Below are 15826 nucleotides of genomic sequence, written 5' to 3' on the forward strand. Positions count from 1 at the left end.
GAGGGCGTACTGACCCCGACGGCTTGCCTGGAACATGCTCCCTCACCGGAGTGGGCATGAGCCTCTAACGGGGGTCAGATCTCCTGTCCATCTGCCCCTCTTGAGGCATGCAACATGGGAACGGGGGCACAGGTGGGCCACCAAGAAGGAGCAGCAGGTGGTGAGGAAGTATCACCTGTGATACTCTCAGTTGTGCCCGGAAAAGTGTGGGGTGGGGCCAAGAGGGCAGAGAGCAGAGTGTGGACAGGCAGGCAGGAGTGGGCGCCATGTGGGAGGACGACAGCCTCACCAGTGAGAAAGGCCTCCCCAGAGGGTATCCACCCTGACCTGGGGAGCCTCGGCCCACACCTGCTGTGGGGTCTCTGAGTCTGGACACACTAGAATTTGGGGTGTCCCCACTCTATTCATGGAGGGCCTGAGCCTCAGCCTGAGCATCCCAAGGACTGCTGCAGCCCCATCCCACCCCCAGCAGAGACCAAACAGGCCCGGTCGCTGTGCGGCGGACAAGGGAGAAACTACCCATCTCTGCTTGGCAGCCAGGGGCACGGTCAGTGCCAGGCCTCGGCTGGGGCACGAGCCTACCTGACTTCAAGGCACATCTTCTACAGAACGTGTGCTGTGGAGGCAAAGGGCGGACTTGAGGGCAGCCACAGGGTCCTCTTTTTCCCAAGTCCATGGCCATGGCAGCCACAGGCCTCACTGCACCCCAATCCCAATGCAGCCAGACCAGGCCTCGACCGAGGCCAGGGACCAGCAGCCCCGGCCCCTGAGAGGCCTGGGGTCTTGTGGGGGCCTCCGGCAGCATGGGGGCTGGGAAGGGGGGCCGACTCACCCCACACGTGGTGATCACAGGGTCTTTGAAGACACTGCAGCAGAGCTGACAGCACAGCTTCACCGAGGGCTGCTCTGCAAACACCAGTGGCTCCTGGAACCAAGCGTGAAAGGCAGGCAATGGCGGGAGGCCACCCTCAGCCCCACCACCACCCAGGCACCCAGGTACTCTCGCTCCAGGCCCGGCTATCCTCTGAGGACGGGGGCACGTCCTGAGAGAGGCCTGCTTAGAGCTGGGGGGCTTGATCGGGGCCCAAGAGGGAGAGCGAGGTCTGTGGCCCCAGAGGCAGGGCCCAGCCCAGGAGGATGAGTCCAGCTACCCAGTATTGGCCGCCCTCGCCTGCCTCCTTCCTGGGGTGAGACTGGAAAGGGCCCCGCCGGAGCCCCGTGCTGCCCACTGCCAGTTCCCGGGCAGCCCTGAGAAAGGGGAGTGGGGCACATGCCCAGGGGACTCAGCTTGGCCCCTCGAGTCCCCACCACGGACCAAGCACTGCGGTTCCTGTCAGGCTCCAGCCGCCCTCCCTGTGAGCTGGGCTGGCATGGCGGAGGGGACGGTGCCTCCGTGCTACCGCTGCAGTGACAGCCCTGGAAGCCGCTCTGCGCTGAGTCCCCCACACCTACCGGCTCCTCCTCCTCCTCGGGCAGTGAGAATGTGGAGCGCAGGGACATGCTGGACTCCGAGTGCAGGGAGCGGACGGAGATGGCAGAGTCAGAACGGCGGGGAGTGCTGATGGGGGGCTGCGCGGAGAGAGAGGCGCCTGTCAGGGGGTTCCGCACGGGGTCAGAGCCTTGGGGAGGACAGGAACCAGCCCGGCAGAAACAGGAGGGTAGCAGCACCCCTGGGGCCACCCCGGTCACTGCGGGCACTCTCCTCGTCCACGGGGCCGTGGGTGGGTGTGGGGAGCTGATGCAGCCCAGGTCCCCGCCTGCCCGCCTGGGCGGCCTGGGCCGGGGTGCTGGGCTGCCCGCTCACGCCTGCCACCTCTCTTTGTGTAAATGGAGAGACTTCCTGCTATTCAATTCCACGTACCCGGGCGGCTTCCTGCTTCCCGTGAGGGAATGTGGGCTGTGAGGGGGCATCTCTACCAGCCAATCCCGGGCAGCCGAGGCTGTGACCGCAGGATGGAAGGGCCAGGAAGGCTGGCAGGGAGCGGCGGCTGGGTTCCAGGTGCCCCCCGGGTCTGGCTGCTTGTCTGGCCTTGCTGGTGGGGTACACCAGGCCCAGCTGGGAGGCTCAGAAGGAAGGCAGGGCCAGGCCCCCAGAGAACCTCAGCTGAGCTTCCCGAGGGCAGGAGTGAGGGACACAGGTGCCTGCCTCTGCCTGAGCTACCGACAAGGGAGTCTGGGGGAGGGGCAGACACTGTCCCTTCCTCCCCTCTAGCCTGGAAATCTCCAGAAGTTTCCGAGAGCCACGCTGTCCAAGGTTCCTCTCCCGGAGCTCTGACTGCAGAGGGGCCCAGCCCCAGCGGACGGCCACCTGGGGCCCTGCTGCTGCTCTGCTGAGCCTCTGGCCCCTTTGCCGGCAGCCCTGGGTATGAAACCCACAGAGCACAGGGGCAGAGCCAGTCCCAAGGCCAGCAGAGGGGGCATTGTGTCCCATGTGCCCACCTCCCTTCAGGTCCCAAGGGCCCATCTGCATGGAAACAGCACGTGGAGAGCAGCAGGGAGTCAGAGGAAGTGAGTCATAAGGCCCCATGGCAGCAGGGAGAGCCCCAGAGGTGACAGCAGAGCAGTAGCTGGCACGGGACCCACTTTCCCCGGCCTGCCCACTGCTACCCCAGAGTCTCCCACCCTCCTGGGCGTGGGGGCTAACGGCGGCCAGGCCTGGGGGGCAGGGGAAAGGGCAGGAGGGGGACTCCCTGTGTGGGCCTAAGGGCAAAGAGAGAAGATACCCGCCTCTCTTTAAAGCCATGGTGACCCATGGGGATAGCAGGTGATTATGGGAACCACAAGCACGGTGGATGCGTGGCCTTCGGGTTGTGGAAACTGAAGCAGGCAGGGGCCCAGACATACCCAACTCGCCCTCGGCCTAGCACCCGGCACACGGGTGTGTTTGTTCAATTAATTAAAAACTTCTTTACTGGCCGAGAAAGGTGGCTAACGCCTGTAATCCCAGCACTTTGGGAGTCCAAAGTGGGCAGATCACTTGAGGCCAGGAGTTTGAGACCAGCCTGGCCAACGTGGTGAAAACCCATCTCTCCTAAAAATACAAAAATTAGCTGGGCATGGTGGCACGGATGTGTAATCCCAGCTACTCAGGAGACTGAGGCAGGAGAATGGCTTGAACCCAGGAGGGAGAGGTTGCAGTTGAGCTGAGACTGCACCACTGCACTCTAGCATGGGTGACAAAACGAGATTTCATCTCAACAAACAAACATACAAACAAACAAACAAAAGAAATCTTTTCTTCTTACTGTTAGAAATGAAAAAAGAAGGCTGGGGGCGGTGGCTCATGCCTGTAATCCCAGCACTTTGGGAGGCCGAGGGGGGTGGATCACCTGAGGTCGGGAGTTTGAGACCAGCCTGACCAACATGGAGAAACCCTGTCTCTACGAAAAATTCAAAATTAGCGGCAGTGGTGGTGCATGCCTGTAACCCCAGCTACTCGGGAGGCTGAGGCCAGAGAGTCACTTAAACCTGGGAGGCGTAGGTTGCAGTGAGCCGAGATTATACCACTGCACTCCCGCCTGGACAATAAGAGTGAAAGTCCGTCTCAAAAAAAATAAAAAGAAAGGAAAAAGGAAAAGGCCTCGGTCCCAAGAGGGCCAGCAGGGCCACCACACCTGGTGTCTAAGGCACTGGAGAGAGGCAGCTGCCAGGGAGGCCCCACACGCCCCCACCCCCTGCTAGGCTGGTCCTTCATGCCCAGGGCAGAGTTGGCCTCTGTTCCCTGGGTAGGCCCAGAGCCCAGCAATGAGTGCCATTGACCAGGATGGTAGGGAATGACCACTGAGACCCTGGCCACAGGGCTCAGCAGCCAGCCCCCGACTGACCTGAACCTTTCTGCCCCCCAACACAGCCAGCAACAGGGAATTATCTGGCTCCCCCAGCACTTGGCGCAGGTTCCGCAGCCCCCACCCCATTCCCTCTGGTGTCCCCACAACTTAGGTCCACACACCTTTCCTCTCCCTCCTCTCATCAGGACCCTTCCTCAAACCCTGCCTGGACCCAGCAACCCCGCTCATTCCCTACCCAGCAGCAACGCAACCTATCTTTTTTTTTTTTTTTTTTGAGACGGAGTCTCGCTCTGTCACCCAGGCTGGAGTGCGGTGGCCGGATCTCAGCTCACTGCAAGCTCCGCCTCCCGGGTTTATGCCATTCTCCTGCCTCAGCCTCCCGAGTAGCTGGGACTACAGGCGCCCGCCACCTCGCCCGGCTAGTTTTTTTGTATTTTTTAGTAGAGACGGGGTTTCACCGTGTTAGCCAGGATGGGAAACGCAACCTTTCAAAGCATATGTTTTATTGTGTTATCCTGATCGAACCTTCTGTGGCTTCCACCTCCTTTAAGATAGAGCCAAATATGCCTCATTCTGGCCTGCAGGTGCCATGCCATCGGGCCCCGCTGCCCTCACTGGCTGCCCCCTGCCACCCACAGTCCAGCCACAGGAGCCTCCTTTCTCACACACTTGCCATGCATGCTGAGGCCCCAGGGTATCCACAGGTGCTGTTCCTGTCCTGTGCCTCACCAGCTCACTGTCAGCTCCTCCCGGGACCGGGTCCCCCAGGAGGGAGGGTGGGGGGAGGCTGAGGCTCACACGGGCTCCTGCGGGGTGGGGACCTACCATGCTGTCCTCCTCGTCCCGCGGGGAGTAGGCAAGAGTGCTGGAGGAGGAGGGTGTCCTGCAGTGCTGCTTGTAGGTGCTGGTCCCATCGGCTGCAAGGCAAGAGGGCTGGTGTCTGAGTGGGGGCTCCGTCAGCAGATGCGAGGGAGGTGGGGCCCGTGCTCACAGCCCTCCCCAGTGCCAGGCAGGCAGAAAAGTGTGCAGGGATGGTGCCGGGGAAGCTTGGGTTCCCTCTCAAGGTCAAAGCAGTGCCAGGAGCGTGGATGCTGGGCTCGGTCTACATCTGGACAGTCCGAGCGCTGAGTCCAGCAGCCCCAGCCCCAGCCCTGCCTACCCCAGGCAGGGTCTTCTTTCAGGGCCTCTACAAGCTCCCCAGCACCCCAGCCTGAGCCAGCTGAGGCCCATGGCCAACACGGAGCCGTCACTCTGAAGGCCGCCTGGCAGTGGCTGGTGATGCTGTTTTATGTGCCTCTTGAGGCACCTCTGCCAGGTGAGTTCCCTGACAGCCTCCACTCACAGAGGGGGAAGCTGAGGCCGAGGTGTGGGGCTGGGATACAGAAGGGCCAGGACCGCATCCGGGTGTCCCCAGCACAGCCAGGACCAGGAAGTGGCCCCAGCCTTGGTGGCCTCCTCTGAGGCAGAAGCTGAAGTGCCCTCCCTCCTCCTGCCCGCACGTCACCCCAGCGTGGCCAGGGCCAGAGGGCAGGGCTGCCCTGGGAAGGGCCGGTCAGTCCACGTGGGAGCCAGAGAGAGCCACCTCCCGGACTCAGGACCAGCCAGGCTCAGATGTCACAAACAGTGCTGGGCTCAAAATCGAGGCCTCAACAGGCTGCCGTGTGACTGAGCCTCGGTTTCCCCATCTGTCATGAGGGGCCAGGTGAGGCACCTGGGGGCACGCTGCCTGGCTCTGCCCATCCCTGCTGCCGAGGGGCCAGGCACAGCAGCCGTGCCCTGCCCCATCCTGGGCACCTTCTGCCGTGTGACAGGGGCCATGGGGCTTCTAAGGGTAGATGAAAAGGCACCCACCATTTTTTGTGGGGGTTGGATTAGGGATGATATTTATTTTTTCCTCCAAAAGAACCATCCAAGAAAAAAAAAAAGAGGGCCCCTGGAGAGCCCCTGAGGGGGTCACCGGCAGCAAAGAGGCGCTGCTGTGAGCAGGTGTCCTTGGCGGCCCTGTGACCCCATGGCCAGGTTTATCAGAGCAGTTAAAAAACTAACTAGCAGCTGGTGTGCTTCTACAAAGGGCAGAGTGCCAGCAAGGAGAGAGAACAAAGTCGTTCCAGAGCCCCTGCCCCGAACGAGGGTCCCTGGCCCTGCACCTCGGGAAGAAGGTGCCGCCACTTCCTCACGGTCTCCCTGAGCACGGTGCTTGCGTTCAACGCGCAGCACTCTGGTTCTTAGGGTTTAGGGCTGAGAAGCAGCAAGGAAACTTCAGGTTTCCGTCATGTACCCCGCCCAGTGGTCATGTGCAGGTGAAGATTTATTGGGTTTGGCGTGGTGGCTCACGCGTGTAATTCCAGCACTTTGGGAGGCTGAGGCAGGAGGATCACTTGAGCCCAGGAATTTGAAACCATCCTGGGCAACATGGTGAGACCTCATCTCTACCAAACATAAAAAAAACATTAGCCAGGTGTGGTGGTGCCTGTGGTCCCAACTTCCTGGGAGGCTGAGGTAGGAGGACTTATCCCAGGAGGTGCAGGTTGCAGTGAGCCGAGATTGCATCACTGTACTCCAACCTGGGTGACAGAGTGACACTCATCTCAAAAAAACAAACCAGACGTATGGACCTCTTCCACTCTCTCTCTCTCTTCCTAGTAATATTTTACAACCGCAGCACTGGTACTGAAGCCCTAGGCCCAAGCTCGAGAGAGGACCTCTGGGCACACAGGACCTTTCAGAGACTGGCCAGAAGCCTGAGACTGGGGACAAGCTGGGGGTCACTGTGACAAGGGACAGGGCTGTGTGGTGGGGCTGGAGATGTCAGGGCAGCCTCCTGAGAGGGGATGAAGAGGGTAGGGAGAGAGGGCACAGCACAGTCACCAAGGCGCAAGGAGCAGGACACCCGACTCCTGTCCAGCAGGGAGGCTCAAGGCTGAGAGGCTGTGAGGACAGAGGCTGGCATGTGAGGCTGCCCACACCCAGCACTGGCACGCAACACCGGCTCACCAGGAAGTGCCCTTCAGTCCTTAGCAGGGTGGGTGTGGGGGTGCCCCAGTTATTCCCAGCCTGGGCTGGCCTCGGCTTAAGGGCTCACCTTTTGTGATGGTGGTGACGGCCGAAAAGGCGGGTCCAAAGGTCGTTTCCATTCTGGTCTAGAGGGAGGATGGAGACCTGGGCTCATTCCCGGACACAAGGAGGACATGCACATGTGGAGCCCACTCACACACCTAACATGCGACTGGGCCAGACCACGCAGCACTCACACGCCTAACACACGAGCAGACCAGGCCACGCAGCACTCACACGCCTAACACAAGAGCAGACCAGGCCACGCAGCACTCACACGCCTAACACACGAGCAGACCAGGCCACGCAGCACTCACACGCCTAACACAAGAGCAGACCAGGCCATGCAGCACTCACACGGCTAACACACAAGCAGACCAGGCCATGCAGCACTCACACGGCTAACACACGCGACTGGGCCAGGCCACGCAGCACTCACACGCCTAACACACACACACCAGCTCCCCCGAGACCCAAGCTTGGGAGGGGACTGCGCTGGGAGCTCTGCAGGAAGCACCAGGTCCCTGGGGCATGCTGGGGGGTCCTGGGGATGTTGGGCATGCAGGGGGCAGACCCTTACCCTTGGGGCATGCCCTTACCCCGGTGGTGACGTCTGGGGTGGGAAGGTTGCTGGGCCCTCCAGAGAAGCGGTTGTAGCGAGCAGTCTTGCCCGAGCTCATGCTCTAGAGAGGCATCTAGGGTCCTCGGGCAGCATCTCCTGTGGGTGGAGCACAAATGAGGGGCTTGAGAGATGGAGCCCAGGCCCCTGTGAGCCAGCCGGGCCACTGCAAGTATGCAGACCTGCTCTGGACCACCATGGGGCCACCGCAGCCGCCTTCCACCACCAGCACTGGCTCAGGCAGGCCTCTAGGAGGCAAAGGCCCTTCACACCAATCCCAGGCATACAGAGGCCCGGGCGGGCAGGCGGCTCTGCATCACCGGCCCTCAAGACTTAGCCCTTCTGAGCTCCTGAAGAGCCCACCCAGCTCTTCCTCAAGGTGGAGGGACCCCTGCCCGGCTCTCTCTACTCCTCTGAGTCCTGAGTCACAGCCAGTCACCTCCAGGCTGAATGTCCCTGGGGCCAAGGCTGGGCCTTGGTGGGTAGGCCCAGGGTGTGGGCCATGTGGCAGGATCCAGTCACACAGGGACCAGCCAAGGCATAACAAATGTGTTTCCTGCCGTGGCAGGTGCGGTCAGGACCCAGCCAGCAGCAGGCTGCAGAGGGGGAGACACCGGCCACACCCCAGAGAAAGAACCTGCAGGGGAGGTCACCGGAGTCCAACTCCGCACAAACTGCGCTGCACGGAAAAAACTGCAGGAGAGAGACGAATCCGCCCCTGGAACCTGCGCAGGTCACACACACTCCCCACCGCGCCACAGGGACTCAGGGGCTGGTGGGGGAGGGGGGCAGGCAGAAGGCACACAGGAATCACCCTCCCCAGAAGACAGGGGCTGATGGGCCTGGGGGAGATGTGGCTGCTCCGTGGGTGCTGGGAGTGCTCGTCAGACCCAGGGACAGCTGCAGGGGAAGGTAGACATTAGAGGGAAAAGGAGACCCAGCCAACAGGTCACACCCAGGACAGAGCCTGGGGAAGGGGCTGTCTGTACCGGATGACGCCCACCCTCCCCGCTGTGGGGCACCAGGCTCTGTCAGCAGGCACCCATCCTCCCGAGCAGGTCCCACTTTCAGGACCCAGGCAGCCTGCAAGCCAGGAGCCCAGCAGAGCGCGGCTGAGACAGCCCTGTCTCCTGCTGGCTGTGGATAGAGCCGCCACCGATCCCGGCTTGAAGCTGAGGTCCCTGTGAGGAGGAAAGCCACACCCCCAGGACTCCCGTCCTGGGCCCACCCACACTGTCTACCTCGAGGCCCGTGCACGGCAGCCCGTGAGGACACACCACGGCTCAGCTCCCAAGGCAGGAGCCTTCAGAACAAGCTTGCTCTGGAGACGACGCAGCAGCAGGGAGCCCACCCCTGCGGCCCTGCTCTCACCCTGCGGAAGCCAGGCTGCAGACCAAGGCCCCAGGGACCTGAAGAGAGCAGGAGAGCCCCAGTCCCAGGCCAAGAAAGTGGCAGAGCTGGTCTCTGCCCCCTACCCAGCGGGAGCACAGCTCAGGGGGCATCACTGAGTCCAGCTGGCTCCAGCACCTCCTCCATCAGTCCCTCCTGACTGGGCCCCTCTGGCAATGCCTGCCCTGCATGCGCCTTCAAGATGCCACTCATCTCACCCACCACCATGGCCGCAGTCTGGCCTGGGGCCCCCCAGCCCGGCCTACAGGTCTGCAGGGAGGGGCTGGCTCTCAAGCCCTTGGTTCCCTGCACTTGGGCTCCCAGACTGTCTACCACCTCTGCTGTCTCCTCTCCCCTTCTCTAGGCTGCCCAGGCCTACCTGTCCCTTCCAACACCACCTGTAAGGCCACCCACCCTGGAGCCACTCAGCCTTCGGGACTCAGGCCTCAACCCGACATCTTAGCCCCTGCAGTTGGCAGTGCCGCGAGCCACCTAGACCCACCTGGTCTGTGCATCCCATGGTGCTGGGAGATGGGGCCTGGCCAAAGCCTCCCTCGGCCTCCCCCAGGTCCCACTGCGACTCGAGGGGCTCGGCCCTGTGTGTCCCAGACTGGGCTCTCAGGGGACTTCTCTTGTGGAAGAGGCAGGGGCTCCTGAGTGTGGGCAGTGCCACACACCTGCAGCCAGGCTCAGAGGAGTCAGCCCTGGGACAGAGGTGTGGTTGCGGTGTGTCTAGAATGCTGTTCTGCCCTGGCACATGCCTATCCCATCTCCAGCAGCTCCTGGCAGGAAGGTCGGGGAGAGCTGGCCAGGGCTTGCCTTTTGCCATCATGCTTGGGGTGAAGATGTCCCAACTGGGGTAAGGCCCCGACAGCCTGAACCGCAGGGCTCCACGATTCGGCTCGGGAGGTGCAGCCCTTTTGGGAGCCCCAGGTTGGCTCCTGCCCCATGCGAGCAGGGAGGGGATCACTGGGCAGCCGCTAGGAGACACTGACTTGCATTTTACAAACCCATTGGCTCCCTGCACTGCAGGCTTCCAGGACCCCAGGGTCAGCTGTGAGCCCTGCCAGTGATGCCTGCCCGGGGCTCAGGTGGCCGGGACCCCAGCAGGCACTGCCCCAGGATGGGTCGGGCTGGCTGCGGTGCCTGTTGCTCAGTCTGGAAGAGCAGGTGTCTGGCTTCCCCCTCACTCTGAAGCGAGGTCAACAGAAAGGCACACAGGGCGACGTGCAAATCAGCCACAAAGTCCCAGCTGGCCAACAGCAGCCAGGCCATGGGGACACCACCACAGGATCTGTAGGGTGCATAAGACCCCACCAAGAGCCAGGGGAGTGGGACAGAGGGAGGGAGGGGGAGGGGGGGCGGAGGGAGGGAGGGAGGGACAGAGGGCAGAGGGATGGGTGGAGGGAGGGGTGGAGGAGGTGGAGGGAGGGGGAGGGGGAGGGAGGGGTGGAGGGAGGAAGGGGCGGAGGGAGGGAAGGGTGGGAGAGGGAGGGCGTGGAGGGGGGAGGGGTGGAGGGAGGGGGATGCTCTGCACAGACAACGCTGCTTCCCAGTTCACTTGGGTTCAGTGTTCAGCCCCAGCCAGGGACAGGGAGGTGGGAGGGACCCCAGGGCTGGAGGCCAGGGAACGTTTGTGTCCCGCCCTAAGGCAGGATCCAACCCCTGCACCTCGGAATTGAGCAAGATGCCCAAGGCCTCCCTTCAGGCCAGTCCCAGGGGCTGGGTTTTGCGATAACAGTTTCCCCAGTAGGAAGAGGACCCCTCGGGCCACAGCTGGGACGTGCAATAGCTTGGTACCCTGTGGCTGGGAGGCTGTCCTAGGGGTGTGCCCTGTCCCCCAAAGGGAGGGTGCCGTTTTCCCACCCCACACTCATCAAGGCTGGGGCTGGCCGAGCAGGAAACTGTCAGCCAGACTGAGAACTCCCCTCTAGTGCTCAGGTCTCTCCACCCCCCAGTTCCCAGCGCTGGGGAAGTGGGGGGTGCGCCATAGCATCGGAGCCTCTTCCCAAACCGGGAGAAGCTACAGGGGCAGCTAGGGGCTGAGGAAGGGCTTTCCCCACCAGCCGCCCCTCTGCCCCTCCTTCCATGTCCACCACACCGCCCACCTGAGCACCGCCCGCCCCGTCCACACCGTCCGCCTGAGCACCGCCCGCCCCGTCCACACCGTCCGCCTGAGCACCGCCCGTCCGAGTCCACACCGCCCGCCCCGTCTGCACTACCCATGCTGGATGCTCCAGGGGGATTCGATCTTTGAAAGAGAAAAGTCCTTGAGGAAGTACAGTATCCACCCTGGGGAAGGCCAGTGCTGACCTTCAGGGACCAGGTGCATGGGTCGGCACTGTACAGAGGAGAAGGGTAGGATTGGCTCCCCACTGTCCCCTCCTCCCAGGGCCAACACAGGGCAGCCCCTCCCTGACCTCACCTGAAACTGGGATTCAGGCCCAGGGTCTTTGTCCACCCCACATCCACATAGCAGGGATTCCCGGGGCCCTGGGGGCACCCACTGAACAATAAGGAAGCGGAAGTCTTCCTCAGCCCCTCTTTGCCTCCACCCCAGCCCCTCTTCAGCAAACCCCTCAGGAGCCCCTCCCCAGCCCCCACAAGCTGGGCTTAGAGGGCCCTGCTGGGGCATCGCCCTGGGGGCACGTGGGATGCGGACACCCACCCCTTTCCCTGCAGACACACTTGGAGGGGATGTGGGTCAGGGGTCCCCGCCCACTTGGCAGCAGCCCAGGGGAGCCCTGCTGAGTGGGGGCGATGGGGGCTTCCACATGCAGCTCCCTGCTGAGGCCAGGCCCAGCCTGAAAGCAGCTCCTCTAGCAACCCAGGGCAGGTGGGGTATGGGGGTCCCCTGCCCTAAGTATCCTAGGGCACAGGAAGAGACAGAATATGTGTAGAGCGAGCCATGGGTGGGTGTGCCTGTGAGGCCTGCAACTGCCCTGGGAGGAGCCTGGGATGGCTCCAGGAGCCTGTGCCCCGCCTGCCACAGGGCTGTGTGTGGCCGGCTGGCTGGACTGTGGCCAGAGCTCCGAGCATGGCCACTGGCATCACAGAGCCTGCCCAGGGCACCCACAGACTGCCTGACTCAGCCTAGCCCCTGCCTCAGCCCCCCGGCCCAAGCCCAGGCCGCTAAATTCTATAGAAACAGGCCTGGTTGCCATAGCAAAGCCACACGCACTTCCGCTGCTGTTCCCTGACATCCCTTAGAACGTTTTTTCCATCCCAAATAGGCAGGGTGTGACGTCGAAGGCCCCTGGGGTGTCCCTGGCCTCTGCCTGCCTTGGTCCTCAGGATCCCCTCAGAACCCCAGCAGGCCCTGGTCCGAGGCCGGCTTGGCCCCCCATCCCTCCTAGCACCGCGCCCCCTCGCCTGTCCCTGCCCCCCACACCCACAGCCCCAGCTCTGCAGAGGCCTCCGAACTCCCCCCCAGCTCTGCTCCTGCTGCATCCACTCAGCCTCCAAGCCTGTCTTGCCCTGGCCAAGCCTCTCCAGTGTCCACAGCTCCCTCTGCTCCAGGGAGGGGGTCCCCCCAGCTTGACCAAGGTTTTACCCCAACTTCACAGTAAAGATTCCTTTTGCTGCCCCTCTGGCCCCTTGAGGGCTGGCGACATCTCTCAGTCCTTTTTCCCCGTATCTCATGGCTGTTTATTGTGTGGGGACCTGGCCAGTCAAGGGGAAGTCCAGAGGGCTTCCTGGAGGATGAGGCTGCTGGGATCCAGAGTGGGGAGAGTATCCTAGGGCACAGGAAGAGACCCTAGCTTCACGGCCCCGGGCTGGGGAGTGCCTTCCTGGCTCTCACCCAAGTCAAGTAGGCCTCAGACTCTCAGAAACAGGTCATGAGCTTTGCCCAAGAGCCAAGGGCAGCGGTGCGCGCCCCCCAACCCCCCGCCCCCGAGCCCATGTCTCCCAGTCCTGCTCTGTGTTCTCATTTGCTTCCTGTGTGGCTCAGTCTCCCGGGCTCTCTCCTTCCTTCTGCTCTGCAGCAGCAAGGAGCTGACACAAACACTGGCCAGATCTGGGCCCGAAGAGGCAACAGGAACGTGAGGGCAAAGACTGTCCGACCCACTCAGCCACCCAGCGCCCTCATGCCAGCATGCCACCGCACTGCCACCTCCTTTCCCACATTGTCCCACGCCCCTCAGTCCTGGCCCTCTGCGTCGCTGCCCCCCACTTCCCACCTGGGTGCTTCTGGGGTTGGGTCACCTCCATCTCAAGTTTCCAGGCAGCTGGCCTCCTCCAGCTGGGTGAGGGTGTCCAGGTCTGCACATAACCAGCCCCAGCCTCCAGTGCTCGCTTTCCCCTTTCACCTGCGCCACCTGGCTGCACCCTCCTCCTCCAGGGAGCAAGGCTGGGGACAGCGGGGGATCTGTAGAAGCCTAAGAGCTTGGTGGGTCCCTCTCCACAGGTTCCTCCCGCATGAGCCACACAGAGGGCCTGGTGAAGTCCTCGGTGCCCACCCACCGAGAAGGCCGGACCGAGACACACACAGCCAACAGTTCTTGGCCCTCCCCACACGCCCTCCCTGATCCCGCAGGGCGTCGGTCCAGGAGATGCTGTGACACCATGGTCAAAGCAACGGGCACTGGGCTCAGACAGAGCTCGGTTCAAATTCCACTTCTGCCACTTCACAGCTATGTACCTGCCCTCCCGGTCTCCAGTTTCTCGAAAAATGGAGTAAAGCCGGACCCTCGTCTGGAAGGAGCCAAGAGAAGATGCACTGGTTAAGAGTGAAGGTGCCCCAGACAGTAGCTCCTCTGAGCACACCATGGAGACTGAGGAAGGCGGAGAGGCCGGCCCAGGCTGTGCTGTGGTGACCAGAGTCCCATTCCTTTTGCTTCGTCCACGGCTGCCACACATCCAGAGGCCTGGCAGTGCCTGAGCCAGTCCCATGCCAAGCCGGGGAGCGGCTGCATCCCAGAGCCAGGCTGTCTATGCTTCCTGGCCAGGAGGCCCTTCAACCGCATCTTCCTCCTTTCCCCAAACTGCTCATTCCTTGTCCAACTAGCTGGCCGAGAGTCACACCAACCATGGGGTGCCAGGCCCTATGCGGGAGGGTGGGGACATGTGATGGCTGAACGCGAATCTGACCCAGGAGGAGCTAGGAACCTGGTAGGGGACACAGGCAGACAGAGGAGCAGGAGCCCCACCAATCGCCACTCAATCTGCCAAAGGCACTTTTTGGTGGATGCAAAGACCCTGAACTTTTCCATTCACTTCCAGAAATATCGTGACACTCGGCCCCAGTGGGCTACAGTGGAAGTCACTTCACTAGAGACCCTCAGGTCGGGGCATCAGGTTGGGGTGCCGACTCCTGGCCCCTCCCCTCCCTCGACCAGGCTACCCATACCACTGCTCCCCATCAGGACATGGGGCCCCGGGCTTCCACAGAGAACTATGAATGCCCAGAGCAGTGAAGTCAGGATATTCCCAACAGAGAGGCACAGGAAAGGGGACTAGGAAGGGAGAAGTCCAAAGAGAAGGAATGAGGAAACGGGAGGCTCCTCACTTGGCGAGGGCTAGGGGGCCTGTGTGTGCCCAGGAAGGGGTCGGAGGGGTGGTGAGAAAGGTGGGCAGACAGGCTGCGCGGCCTGAAATTCCTGAGCAAGCAAGCAGCCCTCCACCCCCAAGAGCAGGGTGGGATCCAGCAGGCCCCTCTCCTGGACTTCAGACTCAGCCCCAGCTGACCACTCTGGCCTGGCTCAAGACAATCAACCATATCTTGACAGCTGGACCCTGGTGGGGACTAGGAGACGATGGCCTAGCCTCCCTCTCTCCTGCTTCCCCAGTGAACTCCGAAGTCTGTGGTCCACACACAGCTAGAAAGGTCCTCACCGGACCTAGATCGGACCCGCCTCTCCAGCGCTTCCTCAAACCCAACTCATTTGAAAGCACAATAACCCCGCCCCCACCCCCGCCATGCACTCTGTGAACCTGGTCCGGCCTCATAGACTTCTCCTCTCCACTTGCCAGGGCTTGCTGGGGTGCGTCAGGCCCCTTCTCAACCCAGGCCTTTGTACATCGGGCTCCCTCTGCTTGGAACGCTCCTCCTGCGTGTCCCGGGACTGGCTGCTTCTCCATCACGCCTTTGGCTAACGGTAGCGCCGCCCCCACCCCCGACCAGTACTCACTTTTTCAGCACCCTCTTTCTTTCTTTCACAGAATATACCGTCGCTCCCCATGATTTTGACTATCTCCTGTCAATCTCACCACCCTGTCTGTCTAGATCGGGAATAATGGGGAGCTGTCCCGCAGGAGACATTTGTTATCGCAATTGAGGAAGAGGGGGTGTTTACTGTCAGCGGCCAGGAGCCAGGCAGGCTGCTCCACGTCCTGCAATATACAAGGCAGCCCCTCGCAGCAAAGAGCGACCCGGACCGCGTGGTCGATAGTGTGGAGGTTGGGGAACCCAGCAGCAGACGCCGAGCACAGAAGAACTGGGACCGTGTTCTCCGCAGTCTCCCGGTGGCCAGAACAGTGCCTGGCACCCGGGCGGCTTGGGGAATGCAAGAAAAAGGAATGAGTAAAGAACGCGCGAGAACACGACGGAGCGAGCGACGGACAACTGACAGGAGGACGGACAGCGACGCGGACCCCGACCCCGACCCGGACCCCGACCCCGACCGTCTCAGCCCCGCCCCCCCCACCCCAGCCCGACCCCTCGCCTCGCCTCGCCTCGACCTCGACGCGCCCGATCCCGCCCCACTGCGCAGCCCCGAGGCGCGAGCTCCGGGCCGGGCGCGCCGCGGGGACACTCACCCGCCCGCGGCCGCCCAGGAGCGGCAGCACTGCCAGCCCGCTTCATGATGCCCCCTCGGCCGCCGGCCGGGAAAGGGACTGGACGCGCGAGCCGGAAGCGCTCGGCCGCTGCGCCCGCTGGGACTTGTAGTTCCCCACCTCTCGGGGCCGGGGCGGCTGCCTCACGCGCCGCATTTCCGAAACTACGACTTCCGGCGGCCCCGTGGTCGCGGGGCGG

At 62.6% G+C, this 15826-nt stretch overlaps 1 protein-coding gene across 6 annotated transcripts in view; it reads right to left on the minus strand.

Moving 5' to 3' along the window:
- TRAF7 (TNF receptor associated factor 7) overlaps nucleotides 1-15759 on the minus strand; it is a 21689-nt gene extending 5930 nt beyond the window's left edge. For 2 of the 6 annotated variants that reach the window (XM_033236135.1, XM_033236133.1), the window contains exons 1-7: nucleotides 15610-15759; nucleotides 7442-7560; nucleotides 6871-6928; nucleotides 4614-4705; nucleotides 1453-1569; nucleotides 833-925; nucleotides 583-616 (exon numbers count right to left, since the gene is read on the minus strand). In XM_033236135.1, coding sequence (XP_033092026.1) covers nucleotides 583-616; nucleotides 833-925; nucleotides 1453-1569; nucleotides 4614-4705; nucleotides 6871-6928; nucleotides 7442-7522 — 475 coding nt within the window. In that variant the 5' untranslated portion in view covers nucleotides 7523-7560; nucleotides 15610-15759. Of the gene's footprint in view, nucleotides 1-582; nucleotides 617-832; nucleotides 926-1452; nucleotides 1570-4613; nucleotides 4706-6870; nucleotides 6929-7422; nucleotides 7561-7643; nucleotides 7676-9352; nucleotides 9486-15609 lie in introns of those variants that run through there. The other 4 variants (XM_033236134.1, XM_033236136.1, XM_033236137.1 and 1 more) reach the window with 4 other exon arrangements.
- Nucleotides 15760-15826: the final 67 nt, after the last annotated feature.

This window comes from Trachypithecus francoisi, unplaced genomic scaffold, assembly GCF_009764315.1.
Source record: "Trachypithecus francoisi isolate TF-2019V2 unplaced genomic scaffold, Tfra_2.0 Lachesis_group15, whole genome shotgun sequence".
Classification (NCBI taxonomy): Eukaryota; Metazoa; Chordata; class Mammalia; order Primates; family Cercopithecidae; genus Trachypithecus; species Trachypithecus francoisi.